The 20,923-nt window shown below is 37.7% G+C and overlaps 1 protein-coding gene across 12 annotated transcripts in view; it reads left to right on the top strand.

The window, feature by feature from the left end:
• The window catches only part of FRYL (FRY like transcription coactivator), a 162,339-nt gene that overhangs the window by 7,422 nt on the left and 133,994 nt on the right, over window positions 1-20,923 (top strand). For 3 of the 12 annotated variants that reach the window (XM_041715721.2, XM_072928150.1, XM_041715719.2), the window contains exon 1: window positions 16,106-19,586. The exons of 2 other annotated variants lie outside the window; for them this stretch is intronic. In XM_041715721.2, the coding sequence (XP_041571655.2) occupies window positions 19,412-19,586 (175 nt within the window). In that variant the 5' untranslated portion in view covers window positions 16,106-19,411. Of the gene's footprint in view, window positions 1-5,121; window positions 5,323-16,066; window positions 19,587-20,923 lie in introns of those variants that run through there. 7 more of the 12 variants (XM_072928152.1, XM_072928153.1, XM_041715724.2 and 4 more) reach the window with 5 other exon arrangements.

Genomic DNA, 20,923 nt, shown 5'->3' with positions numbered 1-20,923 from the left:
TATACAGGACCTTAGTTTAACCTTTACTGAAGATGCTTTGAGGGGAGGAAGTGGGGAAAGCTGTTTCCTGCTTTGTTTGAGGGAGTAAAGTGGTGAGGTTTTTTTTTTTTTGGTTTTTTTTTTTGTGTGTGGGTGGGGCAGTGGGGTGGTGTTATTTATTTATTTAATTCATATAGACCTTGGTACTGAATGTGTGTAAAGTTCGTGTTGGTTCCTCTTAATGTTATATCATAACTAAGAAAAATTGCCACATTTTTCTTTGTATAGATACAGTAACAGAATTGGTCCGTATTTTATAGTTGTTGTCACTTTTGAAAAAAGAGAATACATTTTGAGCCTTAACAGTCTGTTAAGAGAAGGAGCAATCAAAGGGCATTAGCACCTTGGAAACTTATAACTGCATCACTGGTTTCTGAAGGCAATGGGTTCCTTGGGCACTAGTAAAGGCAATTATTCTAAAGAGAACAATCTGAGAAACTGAAAAGGTCTTAGATCTAGATGAAAATATCCATTCTGCTGTAGTAAAAACACAATCTGAGTTTTGGCATACTCCTAATACTTTGAAATGAGACTCCAAAAGATATAAAGTTATGGTAAAGATTCAAAGAACAGGCAGGGTTTGTGGCCCTGGCCCATTGGATATGATTTGGCATTCACTTATTTAGCCCCTTGTCATGATAACCAAGGAAAAGAGAATTAAAATAACTCATTTTAAGTTTATCATGGTCAAATTATTACATATTTAGTACCAAGCCCTCAAATTTATCTTGCAAATTCTTCGCTACAAATGGGAGTATTTTCAATTGAACTTTATCAGTTTGTAAATTGAGAGCTGTTTGTAATTCTTGGAAGAAGAAAGTAAAAAACATGTAGTTCTCAGGTGCAGGTGGTTGACTCTATTCCAAAATTTTGTTATGACTGAGGTAGGCACTTTTTCCTTCTTGTCCCATTAATCCTTTTAGGTGATCTTGGTATGCCTTGTAAGTGTTATCTCATTTCCACATCAGTTATGTAAAAGCTGAACCTACATTAATTTCATGCCAATGATCTATGCATCTTCCAGTTGCAATATTTGTATTTAATGAACTTCTCTCTGCCCAAGCCTCCCAAAGGCTTGCTTTTTTTAGTTAGTGACTCTGTGTCTCTCCTGTTTATGACTTTTGTGGTTCCTCACAGTTAATTGATCAGCAGCCACCCAGCCTTGCTGGTTGTGTGGATTGTGGAGTGGAAAAAGACCTGGTTTCCAGTAAGGAGATGGTTGATGAAATTGGGAGAGTATTGCATGACTACTGTGTTCTTGACAGCATTTTGTAACACTCAGTTTATCATGTACCATTTTTAGTTTGTAGTGCTGATTATTGTTATACACTATTAATATTCTTAAAGCTTTTACAGGAAGCAAAAGAACAAAGTTGTTACTAAAAATCTTCTGTTGATACACAGTGTGCCAAGCATCTGTAAGGAAATTGAGTAGATTTGAGAATAAGGAGCCTGGGAAACTTCATTCCTCCTTTTTATTCTTATGACATCCAATTTTCTGAGGTAATTAGCTTAAAGGTGGTTTCTGTAATATTCAGGTGCTCTCAAGCTCTTCTTTTCTCTATTTCTGATGTCAGTCACCAATATTATACTTGGAAGGACAACAAGCCATAAGCTCAGTATAGCCTAGTTGCAGAGGAAAAGGTTGGGAGAACAAGGGAACTGGTCAGGCACTGGAAATCTTTCAACCTTCTGGTATCATTTTCCCATGCTGTAGTGGAAAAAAAAGTGTAATTGGCCTGTAACAGGGAAGTCTTGTATATAGTTGATATGTTGTATAATCTAGTTTATAGTTAACAATGTTGTTTTCTTCCTTCTACCTCCTGTATGAGGGGTGGTGTAAGTTGACAAGAGGACCAGAGCTCACCAGGGGTGGTGTGTTATCTTAGGAGTGCTTGTGACAGCAGGTTACTTAGCTCTAGAAAATGCTGAAGTTATAGGTCAGGCACAGGTTTGGATGACCATAGTACCATTGGGTAAATGTTTTCCCCTAAACTTCCAGCTTCTTGTTGTACTTTTTCAAATGATGTCATAAAACCTGATATAGTTCATCTCTGCCTATATTCTACCTGTGTAAAAGCAAATAGTTTATTGAAGCCTGGTTAGGGTTTGTAGTGTGGAAACACCAGTTCTAGCAGATGGCTAAAACTATTAATATTTCTTTTTTTTTCTTTTGAAGTATCATCTTATTAAATCTTTTGGGCCAGTAATTGGGAAGAAGGCTCTAATTTAGTGTATCGTGTGTATCTTCTTAAATGAAGTTGCTGATACTTGGATTTCCAGCAACATTTGTATTAATCCCCATCCCTGAAGGTTTTGGAAGTGATCTGCTATACTGCCTCTCCTATACTTAGCAATGTGTGCTGAATTGGAGCATGTTAATTGCTGCTCAGAAGTTAAAGTTGAGTTCCATTTTGCATAGTAGTCAACATTACAGCAGCTACTCTGTAAATATAATACAACAGCCTGAAAATAATGCTCTGTGAACTCCTCTCCTTCCAAAGAAAAAGTTTATGTAAATTAGAAGTTACATGTGCTGTTACTTGATCAGATTTGAAGTTGACTGAATTATTAGTTGTGTTTTCCAATTCAGGTTGCTAGAGGAGTTCTGAATTCTTTTAGATATGAAAACTTAGAGGTAGCATCAGTTTTCTTTGTACTATTTTTTAAACCTTATGATAGCAAATAGTTCGTATTTTCAACTTTATTATGTTTCTTTTTTTCATGTTCTGTGTCTTAACTTTTTATAAATCTTCCATAGGAGTGAACCCCAAACACTGAAACTACACCTGTGTGATACCTTTGACTTCAAATCTGATAAAGTATAGTTATATTTTAACTTGTCAGCTGCCATTAGGAATGAAGCTAAATGAACATTGTTAATGTGCTGTAGCTACTGTAGGCTTCACTGGCATCTTTTGGAGACTTTTGACCTTTTTGCTACCTTTTATGATACTTTATTTTTCCTGTAGTCTGAGTTAATCTGATCAGATTGATTCTGTAGAATACCTCAGGTTGTATCAGGTTGTATTAAAATCTAGTTGTAGTTGTTCTTGAAGTCCTGGGCAGCACCTACAATATGAAATTCATTTTAGCGCAGTGTGCACAAAAAAAACCTTGAGTACATTGCATGGGTTTTCATGGGCTTCCCACCCTCTGGCCTCTTTCCAAACAGTTTGCTAGCTGAACTGACAGTGCCTTCCTAAAGCTTGGACAGTCAAGTCAGTTTTCAGCTTAACTTTGTTTCCTTTGCTAAGCAGCTGGGCTGTTGGGTGGTGTGGTGGGAGAGGGAGATTGAATCTGGTGTGGTAAAGAAGGAAGATGTGTTTGCATGTGTCTGCTCTGAAGGCTGCAAGCAGGGAAGCCTCTAATCAGAATGGATGCTGTACCTGTGAATGTATGTTTTTCTTGAGGTAGTGAGCTAAAATGTATATGCCAGGGTGGTTTCTGTCTGGGTATTCTGTCAATTTTTTGGAGGGTAATAATGCATAGGTTTGACTGTGTTAAAGCGCTGTTCCCAGTGGTTGTATTAGGGGAGGAGTTAAAGGACAGCCGACCCACTCTCTTTCAAACTGGGGTGAGTGTAAGGTTTTGCATGAACTGAAATAAACTATTGCTTACCTTTAATTAAAAAAAGGGAGCAAAAAGAAGAGGAAAAATGGAATAGTACAGCTTGTTGATGTTTGTAGGATGAAAGGTGATGCATTTCTGCTGTGCAGAAAACAATGCTAACTTATCCTAATTGTCTGAAGAGGTAAAAGTGATGTGTATTTGATGCACTGCATTGTCAAATGCACAGACTATGGAAAACAGTTCAGATTTTTATTAAGGTGTTGCAAAATTTTACAGGTAAAATTCACAGTCAGAATTTTGTGTCGCTAAATGCTTTCCTTTGTAACTGGTCAAGTCTTTGAAACATGACTGTCTTTTCCAAGGAATTACAAAATGCATTCCTAAATTATATATAAATATCAGGTTGCTTCCTTTTTGCAAGAGTTTATCTAATTTTATTTCTTGTCTCACAGTCCCACTTTTAAGCTCTCTGTTACATCTTAAAATCTTCAGGATGTGGCTTTTTACTTTTAGATTGCACTTATATGGGTCTCTCTTTTGTATTTTTGGAAACACTAATTAAGAAGTAGAACAAATTGTACATAAAAGAATTGATGATGATTGACTAGTTCACACATCCTTAAAGGAAACTACTACATTTGTGCTGCATCAGAGCACTGAAAATCATATTGGATATACAGGGCTTTTTACAAATATTTCCTGGAAAATTTCCAAGCTATGGAATTTTAAAATACCTGGAATTTTTCAAGCTATGAATTTTAAAAGAAGAAAAAAAACTTCCTCATATAAACTAGATGTTCTGGAGTGGTGGACTGCTACTGCATGATGAGACTTGAGTTGTTAAAAGCAGTTGAAAGTGCTTGATCTGCCTTCAGGGTAAAATTAAAAATACTAAAGTGTTTTCTTTTACTGTAGTTTGGCACTATAGAAGTAAAAAAGAATCTGCTGCTTAGGCAAGTTGTGGCAAGTATGTCTGCTGCATAGAAACTTCTATTGTGAAGAAATCTGAAGAACTTCTCAAGACTTTGTTAGGAAGACCCAGCTCTGAAGTATTGTTTCTTTTCTGACCACATCCTCCTGCTAACTGAGCAGATGAAAAAAAAAAACCCAAAAATCAGAAAAGAAATTAATAAAAGGAATAAGATGAAAAATTTTATTCAGAATTATTTGCATTTTAGAGTGGTTAGATATAATTAATAAAAATATGTTTGTAACTAAAGTGCAATTAAAACCTTTCATAAGGAATGGATGCATGCAGAATATGCTGAGTGTGGGAAACCAGATGTTATTTTGGTGTCAGTTTTAATTTTTCTCTTTCATAGGGAAAAAATCATTAAGAATAATTAGCTTCTGACCAGAACAGCAATTTTGAAGGCAAATGTAACAAATACATTTTTATAGTTTTTAAGTTTTCAATGATAAATTTAGAATTCTAAAGCACTGGGAAATTGTTCGCATCTCTGTTAAATGTCTAAGGTTTGATTTTTTTTTTTCTTCTTTCTTTTTCAGAGTTCTGTATTTCATTTGTCTGTACTGTGTTTGGAGGTCTTTCTCCAATTTTTGGCTATATACCAGCCAACTCGAAGCTGTTTACATCTTTGTCTGCTCTTACATCTCAAAGCACAGCGTTGGACTGGAGGGGAAAATGTCTTGATGGATCCATCCTAAGTGTGATAGCTCTCATCAGTGGTTAACAATGGCTTCTAAGTGGTAAGGTCTTTCTCACAGTAGTGTCATAAATAGATTTTCATCTATCGCTTTCTGTTTTGCTTGTCTATGTTGTACTGTTAACACACCTTGAGCTGTTACTTCAGATCTCAGTTGTCTGACTAGAAGACTGTCTCTACTGTGTTAAATCCAACAAGAACATGTGTTTTAACACAGTGTAGTAACTGATCACGGCCAAAAGTGAATGTCTAAGGAAGAGGGCAGGAACAGAGCAAATACCCTCCCTGTCATCTGCGTCCTGGGGACTTCCGAAGACAGATTTGGTATCTGTGCTCTTAATACTTATCGAATTGTACATTTAGTATTTATTTTGTGCGATTTCTGTATGTCCGACAGTTATTTCACGAGCGTCAGTGCTCGTGGGAATCGGAGTCGGTGGGAGCGGAGCCCTCCCGGAGCCTTTGGGAGGTGCGGGCGGGCACCTGCGCTCTGCCCCCGTGTGGGCGAGGCCGGTACTGCAGCTCAGTGGCGAGGGCCGGCACGGGCCCGTGGGGCGCTTTGGGCTGGAAGCGACCTGCAGTTCCTTAGGCAGAGTCCCCATTCCTGAGTCAGTGACATACACAGATGCTCTTTCCTTTGCTGCTTGGCATGTAAGGATTTCACCAGTAGGAAATAGACAGGCATTGATGTCAAGTACAGGGCAACTATTGTCACTAAAGCACTTCAGAGCTGAAATGAGCATTGATAGATCTGAACAACATCTAAACTGTTCTTAAAAAATAATATAACATACTGCTTTTTTTATAGTTAAGTAGTTAAACTGATAGACCATGGTTTCTTTTGGCTTTTGAGAGCAGAGGGTACATTGGTGTGACAGGACGAAAACATTGAAGTGCTGTTGTTGATATGCTATTTGCTATGTGGAGTTTCGTATTCAAGACAATTTTATTATTTATATATTCTATAGTACTTTGTAGAATGTAATAGACTATTTTATGTTTTATTATTATTAACTAATTGTCATTAATAATTAGAATATTACATGTTATATAATATTTCCTCATAGCTCTCACTTTATTTTATATTGTTTTATATTTTCTGTGAAGGAGATGTATACAAAAAAATAGAATTTGGATTCATAATAAGATCTGCTTTTTTAACATCTGCATTATATCATGAACCCATGTTTGCTTCTGTTACTGTTTTATATTTCCTGTAATATAACATGCTGACCTGCTTACCTGTCCTTTTTTAGAATTTTATACCATAATTATTTCTGTACTGATGTGTTCTTTTTCTCGAAGTATAATAAATTTGTTGCTGCAGAAGTTTAAAGACCATATCTTGCTATTGTTCAAGGAAGGCAAGTACATCTTTGAACATTAGAGTAGTCACTCCAAATCAGTCTTTTAAATGAAGTAGAAAAATGGAGGCAGAGGGTTTGAGAACATTAGTATAATTTTTTACTGTAAGTTTTTCTTCTGTCCATGCTTATCCTGCTTAGGACAACTTTAGTTTTATATAATTTTAAAAGGTTTTAGTGTTTATGTATGTTTCTACATTTCTTTATGTTTATATAGAAAATGTGCTCCACCTACAAATTTCAAATGTTGAAGTTGGAATTGTGTAGTTTTTCTTTATTGGGAACAAGACTGTCGAGCACTGATCTAGTTTCTGAAATACTTTTCAGTAATTATTGTGCTTTTTATACTTGCTGTGAGATGTTTAAAAAGCAATCAGGTTTTTAACAAATCATGTTTAAAACAAATACTCTTAGCACTGGGGCCACAGATTTTGTATCTGTTGTCTTCTATATTAAAAGCCTACTGTGTTTTGTGTAGGCAGTAAATGTGTTGTGTCTGGGCTTCATTTTGTTTTTCACTTTAGTTAGAAGTGGTCTTTCAGGGTCTATTTTCCTGTTGGAGAATGCAGATGCAAGTGCTTTCCTTTAAAAATATGTGTGATAAGGAAAAATAATATAGATGAAAAAGTGTACCTGTTGCCATTCTTCTTCTAATTTACTCCCAGGAATCAGTTTCCTGATCAGCCTTGTAGCTCAGAGCTTTGTCCAGTCAGGTCTTGAAAAGCTCACATCACTTCTCTGCAAAATGGTCTGGAGCACCAGTTATGCTGAGGAACTATTTCTGTAAAAGCAATTCTTGAGCAGCATACCATGTAATTAATGTGCCTGTTAATACTTGACAAGCATTTTTGCAAGTGTAGCACCTAAGTTTGGTTAATTTCTTTTGCAGCATAATTAATAAAGGATCATCATGAGGAGAAAAGTGTAGTGGTTTTTAAAATGTATTTTATTAAAAAAAAAATCTTATTACTTTTCTTTTTTCTTCTCCTTAAATACTCATTTAGGATTAAGGAGTACTTGTTACTCACTTGATACTCTGCTCAGCAGTTTCATTAGTTCTGTCAATATAAATTCTAAAGTGGATATTGGAAAAATAAAAGAAAATTTAAGTTCTTTTTTTATCACAAAGTTTCTATTAAGATATAGCTCAGTGGGCCTCACTGATGTTTAATAAGGCTTTTTGTGGGCTTTCCCTCTTGCCTCCTGCTTCATTTGAACACTTGTTCTCACTCTGATGCCTGACTAGAGAGGTATGTTTCTGCTGAAGAGCTTTGTGGACCATACCTAATTGTAGTGACAGATGACTTGCAGAATCCTCACACTCAATGCCTCGTGTTGTTCAAATAATGTGGAACATCTGAGGCACATCTACCAAACAAACCTCAGAAGACAGAAATGCTAACAGGGACGCAGAGGAGCTGCTTAATCTGTGAAATGGGAAAGTGTCTGTCAGACGAGAGGGGAGAAAACTGTTGAACCTGTCTGGTAGGACTTACTTTCCCTAGGATTCTGTGGACTTTGTGCTTTGTTTTTGTTTGTTGGGTTTCCTTTTTAGGTAGCATTCAACATGCATAAATTTTCTGTTTTCAACATTTTGTAGCACTTCTTTTTAACTTCTTTTCTGAAGAACAGCTATGTGTCTTGATAATAAACAATAAATTTTAGTGTGATTTTTTTTCTTTTGACCACATTTTTAAAAATGTCATCTGTTTGTATATTGAGCATCATATACAAGGTACTATCTATAGGTGTTTTCTAACACCTAAAATGAAATACATTTGTCCTTCAAAGGGGCTAGGGTGAATTTCTTATAGCAGTCTTATTATGCATCAGCAGGAAGATTGTGGAGAAGAACTCTGTATGCTAACTAATTTTGCTGCTGCTTAAAATTGCACAATTACAGCCCTTTTTTAGTATGTATATATACACACATACATATGGCTATAGATAGCTGTATATATCTTCAACCCTCATTTTTAATACTTTTTTGGGTCAGGCAGCTGTTATATATTGGTTGGAGAGATGCTACTGTTTTCCATGTGCAGTCAGCAACTGTTTGCTTGAAAGCAATTCACTTGGAGAGGTGCTTAATTTAAAAGTAACAGTAACTTCTACATTAGAGGTGTAGAGTAACTGTACAAGTTGCAGTAAAGACTCCATATTACAGTTTGAATCTATGACATATAATAGAATGGAAACCAGAAATCTTTAATGAACTGGAGAATGCTTATTCCTTGGTTAGCAGCTAATGAAAATATTGTATGTCTTTAAACAAAACAAGTATGTCAAAGATAAGAAAAATTATATTTGCTTCAGAGGTTTGGGTAAAGCACAAGTGATGTAGCTACTTCTGATATCTCCTGTGTAGCTGCAGAACTTTCCTGTGGAAACTCTGAGTTGCCCTCCCTTGTGCCCCTGCTCACCAGGGCTTTATACATCTTGCCTGACTTGGCCCAGGGCAGTTTCCATGTACAGTGCACCACTGGTCATGAAGTTCTTGTTTCTGCTATGGTTAGTTCCTCCTCAGTAGTGCTCTGACTCAGAAATGGATGATGAAGTGCAGCAAGCCTTACTGCTGATGCAGAACCGTTCTTCAGTTTGGGCCACTCCATAAAGAATATAAGGATTCAGCCTAAAACATACAGCAGAGTTAAAGAAGGGATAACAGGGTTGTGTGAGGAAAGGAGCTTTCTCCCTTTCAAATGTACTTAGCTGCTATTCTTAATTTTAACCACATTTCATTGGCTCTTCTGTGTGAGTGATAAGAGGTAATCCTAGCATGGACAAAATGACCGTTGTCACACCTCTTTTACATTTCCTCTAAGAGGAAGTAATTCGAGTTTGTAAAAATTTTTGGAAAAGTGTTTCACTAATCCTATGTTTCACTATTACAATTACTAGTCTTTTATTATTAAAAGTCACAAGTCAAGCAAGCACTCAGGTGTTCTTTAGTCTTTCTGTTCTCATCAGATGACTGGAGCATCACTTCTTTAAATAATGGAATTCTTCACATCCTTTGTGATCATGTTCAGCCAGGTCCTTAAATTTCAGTTTCTTCTCTCTCCTCTTCAAAGGCAGATGATTTTTTTCCTTCCTGCTTCTAATAGGAACAGGCTTAACCTCTCCTTCAGATAGGTAATACAGCAATTCTCTTTCATAATAAGGATACTTTAATAAATCTTTTACAATACATGCTAATCTTGTATATGTTTCTTGTGGCATTAGAAATTAGATTAATCCTTTTAATATGATGATGTGTGAGTAAAAAGTATGCCACCACTCTTTAGCCTTAGTTCTGTACTTTACAATTTACAATTTATAATCTGTCTGTTCCATAGATCCACCTTAAGGTGTGGTACTTGGGTAGAACTGTTGATACCTGGAAGTGCCTTTTGAGCTTTGCTGTTGTCCCCAGGTGACTGTCAGAATGCCTGAGCAGCAGAGCTGGTGTGTAGGAACAGTAGCTTTGCCTTGACTGCTGTCTTTTAAGCAAAGTCTGTTCACTCTCCTTCTGAAGATGCAAAGTCAGTATGCTGTATATTGCTTTTGGATTTTTTATTTTATTTTTTTATGGTGATCTTGTTTAGCGCTCTTCAATTTTATAGGCTTTACTATATTTAGCAAACAAACTTGCATGGTTGTGCATAATTACATAAATGTTCCGTATAGGGTAGAAATTAATGTTTTATCTTGGGTGGCTCAACAATTTTTTTGTTTAGTTCCTTCATCTTCATGTATTTGTTTAGTTAGTAACTGTGATATACTGACAATTAGTTATTGTAGCAGTGCATTTAGTGACTGTGTTTAGTTATTTGCTAATAATCAAAAAGTGTTTGGTTTCAAACTTAGGGTTTTTTCCTCCCCTTCTTCCTAGAAACATTTCTGAACTTTAATTTAGTATCTTAGTTGGACCTCTATTTCATTCAAGTATGTTGTATGTTTCCAAATAGGAAATTAGATTTCACCTAACATCTAACACTGAAAGTTAGAATTTCCTCTCCTGTGCTCAAAGCCCTGAAACCAAAACCTCACCAGACCTAAACTATATCCTTTCTTTTTCCTTTATAGAAATTCTAAAAGTGCAAATTCTCTGCCTCTTTTCTTGTTTTGTGTTAAACATGAATGACATTTTGCACGTGTTTATGTATTTAAAGCTACATGTTGCCTATAGGTCCATGTGGAATTCTACTGGGAGTATTCTCTGCAGGATGTGGTGTTTTGGTTGTTGTTACTTATTTTTTTCCTCCTCCTTAAGACAGGACCCCAGAGTGTCCTGTTCACAGTTCAGCCCATTTGCTGAGGCAACACCAAAAGGACACCTATTAAATACTCAAACTGATACATATGTTATATTCATACCATATGTATAGTGTTTCAGAGTTTTAGTATTATGGTCTGTGTAACGAGCCTAAAGTAGTAGAGACTTGAGTATGTCAACCCACATGAATGGACTTGTGAATGCAGCCACCCAGGTGGGTTGGGTTTTCTTTCAAGTAGGTTGAATATTAGTTTCTACTTTCTATTTTGCCGTGTAGATTAAGCTTTCTGTGGCCATGTTTCAAGAACCCGGTTAATTTTGGAAGAGAAGAACTAAAATAGATGGGGTGGATGAATGCGGTGTAAACCAAGACAGAACCTGTATTTAATGTAGGCATTGAGAGCTTTTTCATTGCTCTTGCAAATGGAGCTTATCCTGTGAACTCACTAAGAATGTGTTATTTTTTTTTAAGTAATAGAAGCTATGGACAAAAGTTACAGTCAAAAAAAAGGATAATGATAGTTCCCCCAAGTCAGTAGCATTTTAAAACGTGCCTGCCTTGTATAAAATTTTAAACAATAAATACAGTTAGATTAGGCTTGGTAAGGGAAGCAAGATAAGTATGCTGTATGTAGGTTTGGGATTGGCATGATGGTTATTTTGAACAGTGGAATATAGATTCCCTTGCTGTTTGACTTTTATGCTTTCAACATGATTTTAAAAGTTGATCGTTCAAGCATGAGGAAATTTTTCTACAGACGTGTACTTTTATGTAGTGCTAGAGAAACTCTTTAAGAGAGACTGTGACAATAGCTGTAAAAATAATCAACTAAATAGCCCAAATGTTTGTTTCAGAAATACAAGTTGACTCACTGTTCTTGAGTAATTCTGGAAATACATATGTGCTTGGTCTCTGGTTATCACTTACTGTCTGTTCTGGCTGGTCTATGCATTAACAGTTGGCAACTCTTGTTTTTTGTAAAGCACTTAAAAAGCTTTTTGTAAAAGTTTTCAGGTCTCAATCCCTTAGAGATCCAGTTTCACAGCAGTGTTGCCATTGTTGTTCTGGCAGCGAACCTTTGGTTTTAAAATATTGCTTATTTTAAAGTCCTTTATATAGAGATATCAACATCAAGATTGTCATAATTCACTTCAATTATTTTACAAGAAAAAAGAGCTGACCACTTCTATTGTTATGGGATTGCGTAACAATGTCTTCTCTTGCTGTTTCTACTTGTGTGGAAATGGGTATGGTTCATGTTATGCTGCATGGTTTGGAAGATCTTGTGCAATGTATCAGTACTTGGAACAAGCAAGAGATTAGCAACAGGAAGCCCGACTGAGCATTGTAGAAGCTGTGGGGTAGACAATACCTTGGTCTTCTCAGGAACTCCTAATGAGTTCAGGAAAGCATTGTGTTCTTGCATGTGACCTCAAGATAAGAACAGTTAAAACGTAATACACAAATGGTAAAATTTTGGGGACTTTTCTGTTAAAGAGAATAACACAGTATTCAGTCAGTGAATATAACAGTTTTATGTTCAACTGCTGATGGAGATATTTTGACAGATATTTCTATTTTTTTTTTTCATTTTAATGCTAGATAATCAAAGCCAAACTCTGAAACCTCCCCCTCAAATCATTCCTGGAAATTTGCAACCTTCCAAAGAAAAAGCCCCACAGCTTGCCCCAGAAGGATCTCCAGCTCCGTTTAAAACAAATAAATACAGCATAAGTGATTGAAGGAAAAGTAAAACTTTACCAGAAACTGACTGTTGTTTGTTTCATTTCTCAGGAAATAGCTAGGTATGTCTAAGAAAAGTGTGGTGATAACTGAAACTATTTACATTCTTACATTAAAAAAAGCAGTAAGCCAAAATTATAGAAAGGTTAAATGGCTTAATTTTAAAGTATTTTGTATGCAAAATAATAGCTGCAACAAGTTTGTGCTGATATAGATAGAGTGTGTTGCAAAATTGTACATGGATTTGTCCCTGGTTGGGTTTTTTCTGTGAAATTACATTAATTGAACAGAACCAAGGAAAACATTAATGCCAAGTAGCTCAGGAATTAACTGTAAAGTTAAGTGTAAGTTATATGAAGGATGGCCTCTTAAATATATTTTTAAAGTTTGAAATATACATGGCAAGTTTAAATATGTTAGGTCCTAACGAGTGGTTAGTGCAAACTGCTAAAAGATGACTCCACAATATGACAGATACACTGTTTTCTCCCTATGCATATTTGCTAGGCTATGTTCTTTGTTCAAAGCTATGTGACAGTTGTAGTTCTAAAGCAAAAAGGCTTGCCATTTAAAAAAAAATGCAGCATATACAGGGGAAGAGACGGGGTTTGTCTTCCCTACCCATGCAGACTTTTGTGTGAAATTCAGTGTCCTACTGTTTGCCTAGCAGGTATAACGTGGATGTCCAGTGCCCACTACATCTCATGATTTTAATGCAAGTGTGTTAATTGATACCTGTAGGCTGGACTCTTTGATTTGTAGCTCTACTGCTTTATTCTGCTTTCACTTGTGTATCTTGTATCGTAACTTTTTTTTTTTTTAAGAGTAGATTATTTTCATTGGGATAAGACAAACTATTACAAATAGTCTTATAAATTTGTCTTCTCTTCTAAGCATTAAGAAGAAACTTCATGTACTTGGGTATTTTTCCTAAATATTTGGGTCTTCTTGTAATTAGTCTATTTTCTTAGCAGATTTGCTTCCACATGAATCAGTGATGTCAGGCTGAAATGAGGAAGTTGGTGGAAACACTCGTGTATTTGGTGCACACTGATGCTGTGTTCAGTATGTTTTATATGCTATGTTCAGTATGAAATGCATAGCTAACACCCTTAATCTCAAGGAATATTAATGCATCTTGAAGACCTGCAAACACATAGAGACCACTTTGCATCATGTGGCCCGCTCACTCTTTCAAAAGGCAAAACCTGTACTCTTCTTATGCTGCTGGGTCTTTCCTGTTGAAACTCCTTTAGTGATGCCTCCAGTACCAGTGTCGCAGCAGGAAGGATAGTTTTGCTTCATAGGTGCTTGTTTTGGTGGGCTGTTGAGCATTTTTGCAGGGGAATGTTGGTGGGTCGTTTCTTTTGGGTTTTTGTGGTGAGGGTTTTTTTTGGGGTTTTTTTGGGTTTTTTTTTTTTGTTTTTTTGGTTTTTTTTTTTTTTTTTTGGTTTTTTTTTTTTGTGTGTCATTCTGGGTAATACAGGCACAGAGAGCTCCCAAGGCCTGGAGCATACAAGTTCAGAGATAGAGATCGATACAATGTTAGACCTAAGACCTTGGAGAAAGCTTGAAAGTTTAGAACAGAAAAGTGAAACAGACACAAAGTAAGAATAAAGATTTGCAGTTTAAGCAGAAATATGTTTTAAGCAAGTAGAAATATGCCTCACATAAGCATATAAATATGCTAAGCAAGATAGTAGAAAGTTTTAAAGTCTGGTAATAGAACTTGTTACAGAGTTGGTAAAAAGCAGAAGATAGAGCATAAGTTACTGTATAGTTAGATGATTGGATAAAAAGAGATGCATTGTGGCAGAATCATGTAAAACAGTTAATGATTGGTTTATGAAGATGTTAGCAAGCTTTGTGGAAGTAGTTGGTTGGATAAGAAATATATAAAAGACATTGTAACTGGAATTAAACGGTTTCTGATGTGAAGGCATTGGATGTAACAACCTTACAGTCTCACTTCCATCAGACTGATTTTGCAATAAACCATTTTTTAATCACCTCATCAGTCGACCCCAGTTGTTCTGTCCAGTTAACATTGTCCTGTTGCTGTAAAGCTGGGATAAAGCACAGGGTCTGTGTGCCAATAGATGTGCCCACCCCATTGCAGTGTTTACCTAAAGGGGAGATCATAGAATCGTTTAGGTTGGAAAAGACATTTAAATGAAGGTTTGCAGTGTGAACTTCCACTTTGATGGCACAGGAATGCCTCCAGCTGTGTCCTTTGCCAGTGTGGTTGTACTAGTGGCCGTATTGCCAGCATGGCTTTTGGGGAATACATTCCTCACATGTGGCTCGGTGTGCAGCTCCAGGCTGAGCTCTGCAGAGCCAGGAGCCTGAGGCAAGAGAGCATGAGTTGTCAGCCGGAGACAGGAGGCTCAGAGACACGGCTGCCAAGGACTCAGCTGGAAGCCCTAGGCATCCCTGTGAGGGTATAAACGTCCAGGGGTTCCTTTGCTCAGGGTCCCTCCTCTGAGGCACCAGCTCCGGCTGTGATTTTATGATTTTATTATTGCACCATGATTAAATTACTTTAAGGATCTGGACATCTGAAACTCTGCTGTGGGAACCCTGGGACAGAGCCTGCAGGGTAAAAACCTCTTCTGACTGCGAGTGTGGGGTGTGCAGCTGCGAAGGGGCCTTCATCCCATCTGAGGCGGTGCCAGGGTGGCTGGCAGAGTGGCTCCCGGATGGGCGGACGGGGAGTTTCCTGAACATGGCTGTTATTTTGCACATGTTCCCACCGTGCTAAGCAAGCTCCCCTGAACTTGTCGCCTTCTGCGGAGGCCGGTGAAATCGGGCGCAGCTCTCCGCTTTGCTGTGGCGGGGCGGTCTGCTCGCCAGCCCGCTGTGAGGGCCGTGGGCCGGCCCGGGCCGGGCGGAGGGGCCGCAGTGCGGCCTCAGGGCGCGGTGGGGCCGCAGTGCCGCCTCAGGGCGCGGTGGGGCCGCAGTGCCGCCTCAGGGCGCGGTGGGGCCGCAGTGCCGCCTCAGGGCGCGGTGGGGCCGCAGTGCCGCCTCAGGGCGCGGTGGGGCCGCAGTGCCGCCTCAGGGCGCGGTGGGGCCGCAGTGCCGCCTCAGGGCGCGGTGGGGCGCTGCGGGCAAAGCTCCCCGGGGAGCGCCGTCATTGCCGCCCCGCGGATCCCGCTGCGGCCCGCCCCCAGGCCCTGTGGCTCTTACCTGTAAATATTAAAGAAACCTCTGCCCCCTCACCCACAGCAGGTAGGGCTGGGCTGGCGTTTCTCTGGCGCAGTGGGGTAGTTCTAGAAACATTTCTTGTTAGAAAGCTGCAGGTTTGCAATGCACGCTTGCTCGGGAAGAGACCTGTCAAATGATGTGTTGTTTGTGGTAGGTTGTAGGGCCTCTGGGTGGTCTTCCAAAATTGTACTTCCCAGTATCTTGGTCTGGTTTATAATTGTCTTTTACTATTAATATTGATAATTCTAGGAATTCTCTGCACATGTGAATTCAAGTCACTTGCAAGTAGTTTTCTGTCACCTAGATCTTTCTTTCATTGACCGTGTTTTGTTTTTTCACTGTTTCTCATTCTTGGGATGTTCCTCCATAAGCAGGTTCACCTGCTTCAATGGAATTCCCACCTATGTGGCTTTCTATGCACCCCTGCCGAACAGCTTGGCTATTTATGTTCTGAAAGGTGTAATCCAAGGAGACGGTGCTCTGAGAAGTGCTGTTGTGCTGTGATCATTCACTGGGTCTCCCACTGTTACACTTCTGCATGTTTCATGATGTGTTTGCAATCCCTTCTGATGCAAAGTTCTGCTAATGTGGATTCCTGTTAGTGAGAGGTGCAGAGCTCAGACGTTTTCTTGCCAGCTAGTGCTACAAACATCAAGAACTGTGGCAGGGGAAGCCTGAATGACTTCAGCAGGCACTTCAGTGCAATATCAGAGTCATCCTTTCAGTGTAACAAAAGTGGAATACATGTGAAAAGACATCAAAGAACTTGCTGTAATGCATATAACAGTTTTAGGAGCAAGTATTCTATTTTTTTATCTTTTTGTTTAGAGGTTCCAGAACAAGAAATAAAAATTCTTATTATTCTGTTAAAATTTATTGAATTAGGCATATTATTGCCTGTTTTGGTTTTGTTTAAACATGCTTTTAGGTATAACAATTTTAAGATTTTTGATATGTTTTACACTGACAGATAATCTGTAAAACTTGCTTAGGTTGTATAGAACCCACATTTTTCTGTTTAAGAAAATGGTAAGAACAAATGTGAGGGAGTCATGTATGGGAAATGACATATCAAGGCAAAACCATAAACCTTGTATCTTGCCCTCATTTTTTATAAAATATTGCTTTCATAGAATGTAGTGAAGTATGGCAATCTTGGAGTTAACCTGCAACAATCCATATACATATACAAATATACACATATGTATCCCCTGCTATCTTCTGTAGAAAACTTCTTGATGTTCTTTTCTTAAGAGTCAGAAGCCACACTGAAGGAAAAATCAGTCAAGAGCTTTTTGATACGTCTGTTTTGTATAAACTTTATTAGTTTATCGGATTTAATCTTGAAATATGATCATATGGTATGGAGGGTGGTTTTTATTTCTTGTGTTTTGTGTGTCCTATTACTTGAAAGGCTGTTTTTTTCGCATTTTACAAAAAATATAGCTTCAGTACCTAATTGTTATTTAAATTTGTGATTAACTCACATGTGCCACATGTGTAAAAGGTCACACCTTGTGCATTAAGTGGTGCACTAGGTACTTGAACTTCACATGTCGACTCCACCCTGAGTACACACACATAATAAAACCTCCATAGCATGGTTAAGAGTACTTTGATACCTGGTTTGAGCCTTTCAGAGTGTGTTTAAGATGGGTACAAAATGAAATATATATCTGGTTGCCCCACTGCAAACTGCAGTTTGGCAGGTAGATGGTTGGAAGCATCCTCAGTCTCACGAAAGCATCTGAATTTCTCTCTTGCTCCCAAATGTTAGGAACTGCAAAGTAGGTTTGTGGCAAGATTTCAAGGGCAAGAAAAGGAATTCTATAGAAAACAATGCTATTAGGAATAAATGATGGCTTGAGCTTGTAATGACTCATGATCTATTGTAATCACAAGTTGTCTTTGTGGTGTCTTTATTATTGTTCTGAAAATGCATAAACCCACTTCTCTGTAATTTTTTTTTTTTTGGTATTGTGGATAAAATACTGTGAACGAAATGATTTTACGGAGATTTTTCTGCTTGATCTCCCTTCAGGAAGTAGTATTCTTATAATATGTCTCTTATGATAAGGTCAGAATTTTGTATTCATTTATAAGGAAAAAATTGTGTAGATGTTTGTATTCATTTAGAAGGGGAATTTGGACTAACCTGGATATCTGGGGATTTTAATGCAGAATTGAACAGGACATTTTCAATCTATAAAGAACTTGAAAACATATCTTAGGTGTCAGCTTTAATGAACTTGTACCAACTTTTTCAAGTTGTGGTATTCTGAACAACGTATGTGGCAGTTGAGTTAGACTGACAACTTAATCCAGTTGAGCAGCCCCTTGTCAGCATGTAACTGAAACTCTGAGACCTAAAACATGTTAGGCTGCATACCTTTCATAGACTTTTTTTTTTTTCTTTTTAAGAGCTAAGCAGTAGTGCATTTCAGATTAAATACCTTCTTTTGAGGAATGTACAGAAGTATGCTATGCTTCATGTGTAGTTCATGTAATTGTCTTGCATGCATTCAGCAATGTCTTGGACACTGTGCTGCCTTCATAAAAATAACAGAATCATGCAGGCTGCCACTGAAATATTTGGAGCAAGTATTTAGTGTATTTCCTCTCAGCAATGTGTACAGTCTTCGGTGGTAAATGAGGTAGGAATATTGCCTAGTATAGTGTCTGTCTATCTTCACTCTAATTGTAGTAAATAAAAGAATACTTTAAATTGAACAATGATACATATTCCAAATTGTAGAAAGCCTTAAGCAACATTCTTCTTCTATGATAATTTATTTGTTTTGTCCTTGAGCTTTCTGCTCTAAATGCAAGTCATCTTTCTGGCTTCTTTAAGCTAAATATAAAACAACATTTAAACTTCCAGAAATAAAACCAAAAAAATTCAGCTAAACCAGGCATGTATGGAGAAGTAGCCCTAGGGATAAAGTGGATGTTTGGACAAGAGACAGGTTATTTCTGTACTTGTAGTTTTCTGGAAGGTGGTGCAAATATTTTAAGTGGTAAAAATAGCACCAGAGTCTCTGCAAAACAGAATATAAATATAATAAAAGTTAGTATTTTTCTAGTCAGGGGCTAAAACTATGTGAGAATTGAATGGTGATGTTATACACCAGCTTTAAAAACAAAGTGCCTGGACTTTCTGAATGGTGTTATCTTTCAAATACAGAGGAATGCTCTCTGTGCACTTCATGAAAATGAAGAGCTATTGAACTCTGTCAGATGTGTGTTTGCAAATGTGTTGCAAATTTTCTTAGGGCTTAAAACTTTTGCAGTGCTAAATGGTATCTCCTTGGCACGCAGAGTTGGGCATGCATTGGTTAATATATAGGCTTGGTGGTGTTTGGTTTTCTTATCAGCCCGCACAGTAAAATGTCTTTCGAATCTGCCTTGGAGCAGCTGGCTGGCAGCTGACGCTGCTGTTGGCACCACCCAGGTTTAACATGACATCACCAGGAGAAGTCCACCTCTGTGCTCAAGGAAGTTGATGTGGGAGCCACACTGTGAAGTGGATCATAACTGCTGAGAACACAGAGGGCATGTAAAAATGGAATTCCTGAAAAAAATTGTTCCCACTGCTGCTTCTGGAGATGTTCAGGATGTTGGGAGTACAGCCCGTGAAAGCTCTCCAAGGCTGCTGAAGATGAGACGGGTCAGACTGTTTTCATTAGGACAGACAATAGATGAAGATGAGGGGACACATGCTTTACATCCTGATTACTGTATGTATCCTGATTACTGTATGTACTGGTGGAAACTGATTGCTAAGCTCTTTCTTCAGATCATGATTATTTTGTTAAATTGACAAATTTGAATATAAAAGGCCTTTTTGTCAGAGTTCCTCCGACTATGGTGTCTTCAGCTTTAGAACTATTTCATCACTAATGCATTATCATTTGTTAGTGACATATATGGAAGCAATTTTTCAGGATTTCTAATTTCAAGATTTCTTCCGTCTTTGCATGCCTTTGTGGCTTTTCCCCCTCCTTTTTCTGTAATAAGAATATGTTTAAGTTTTTAAACTGTAATGTACATGCAATTAGGCACTAAGTTGTCTAGACAAAAGTGTGCTACACAGAGCTCTGACTGCAGTGCAAGATGTGAGTTTTGTGTCATCTTTTCTCACCCTGTTTTTTTTTGATCCCCTAAGTTTTCAAAGGCTTTCCTTTTAAGAGTTTTTTTTGTCTCGAAACAGTGTATGTTTCACTTTTTTAGTGTTTTAAAGTTTGCTCATTTTAGTAAACATATTATATAAATAAGTAATTTAAGATTATGGATATTGTGTAGAGAATTTTTAACCTCAAGAACCATGGGTAAGCCTGGTTATATGATTTCTTTTTAAAACTTTTTTTTACTGTGTGTTAGTGGCTAAATATTATTCGTGTGTTGTGCTAATAAAAATTAGAATTAGTTCATGTTCCTTTTTCAGATTGTACAGCTGGGTGGTAATGGAAAATTCAGGTTTACTTTTTTTTATTTTTGCCTTCAGCTAAAATAGTGCAGTCTTGAGCCTTTATGGTCTTGGATTCTGCTCGCTGTCAGATGCAGTTTTTGTTTGCCCTTCGCTGTGTGGTTGGATATTTTCAAGAATTAGTATGGCTTTTAAATTTTTTTCCTTACCTGTAATTTTTTTCCTGTCTACCTGAAGTGGTGGGAGATGGAGACATTCGTCTGTCTTACTGGGTGATGAACTTACACCCTTAGGGAGTTAAGCCTGTGGTGGCGGTGGGAGAAAAGGATTTCCTTGGAAAGACTTTTCTTAGCCTTTCTGATTGCAACATGAACCATTTTTTTTTGGTGCATCAGGTTGAGTAAAACAGGCAGCTGAGGAAATCAGGGACAGTTCTGATCTGTTAAACAAGTTGTTCCTGTACACAGCAAATTATAACAAGTTAATGTTCTAACGCTGTGGGTTATTGAAGGCTGCCTACAGAATAAAGTCTGTTATGGCTGCCTATATACTTCAGAACTGATCAGAAGCCCATGGTGTCTCATGGTGAAGGTATTTTAGCCTCATTTAACTTGGAATGCTGTACAACAGCCCTGGAGTTTATAGTTG

The sequence above is a fragment of the Taeniopygia guttata genome, chromosome 4, assembly GCF_048771995.1.
Source record: "Taeniopygia guttata chromosome 4, bTaeGut7.mat, whole genome shotgun sequence".
Taxonomy (NCBI): Eukaryota; Metazoa; Chordata; class Aves; order Passeriformes; family Estrildidae; genus Taeniopygia; species Taeniopygia guttata.
Note: the sequence above shows the minus strand (reverse complement) of the source record. Positions and strands in the feature narration are given on the sequence as shown.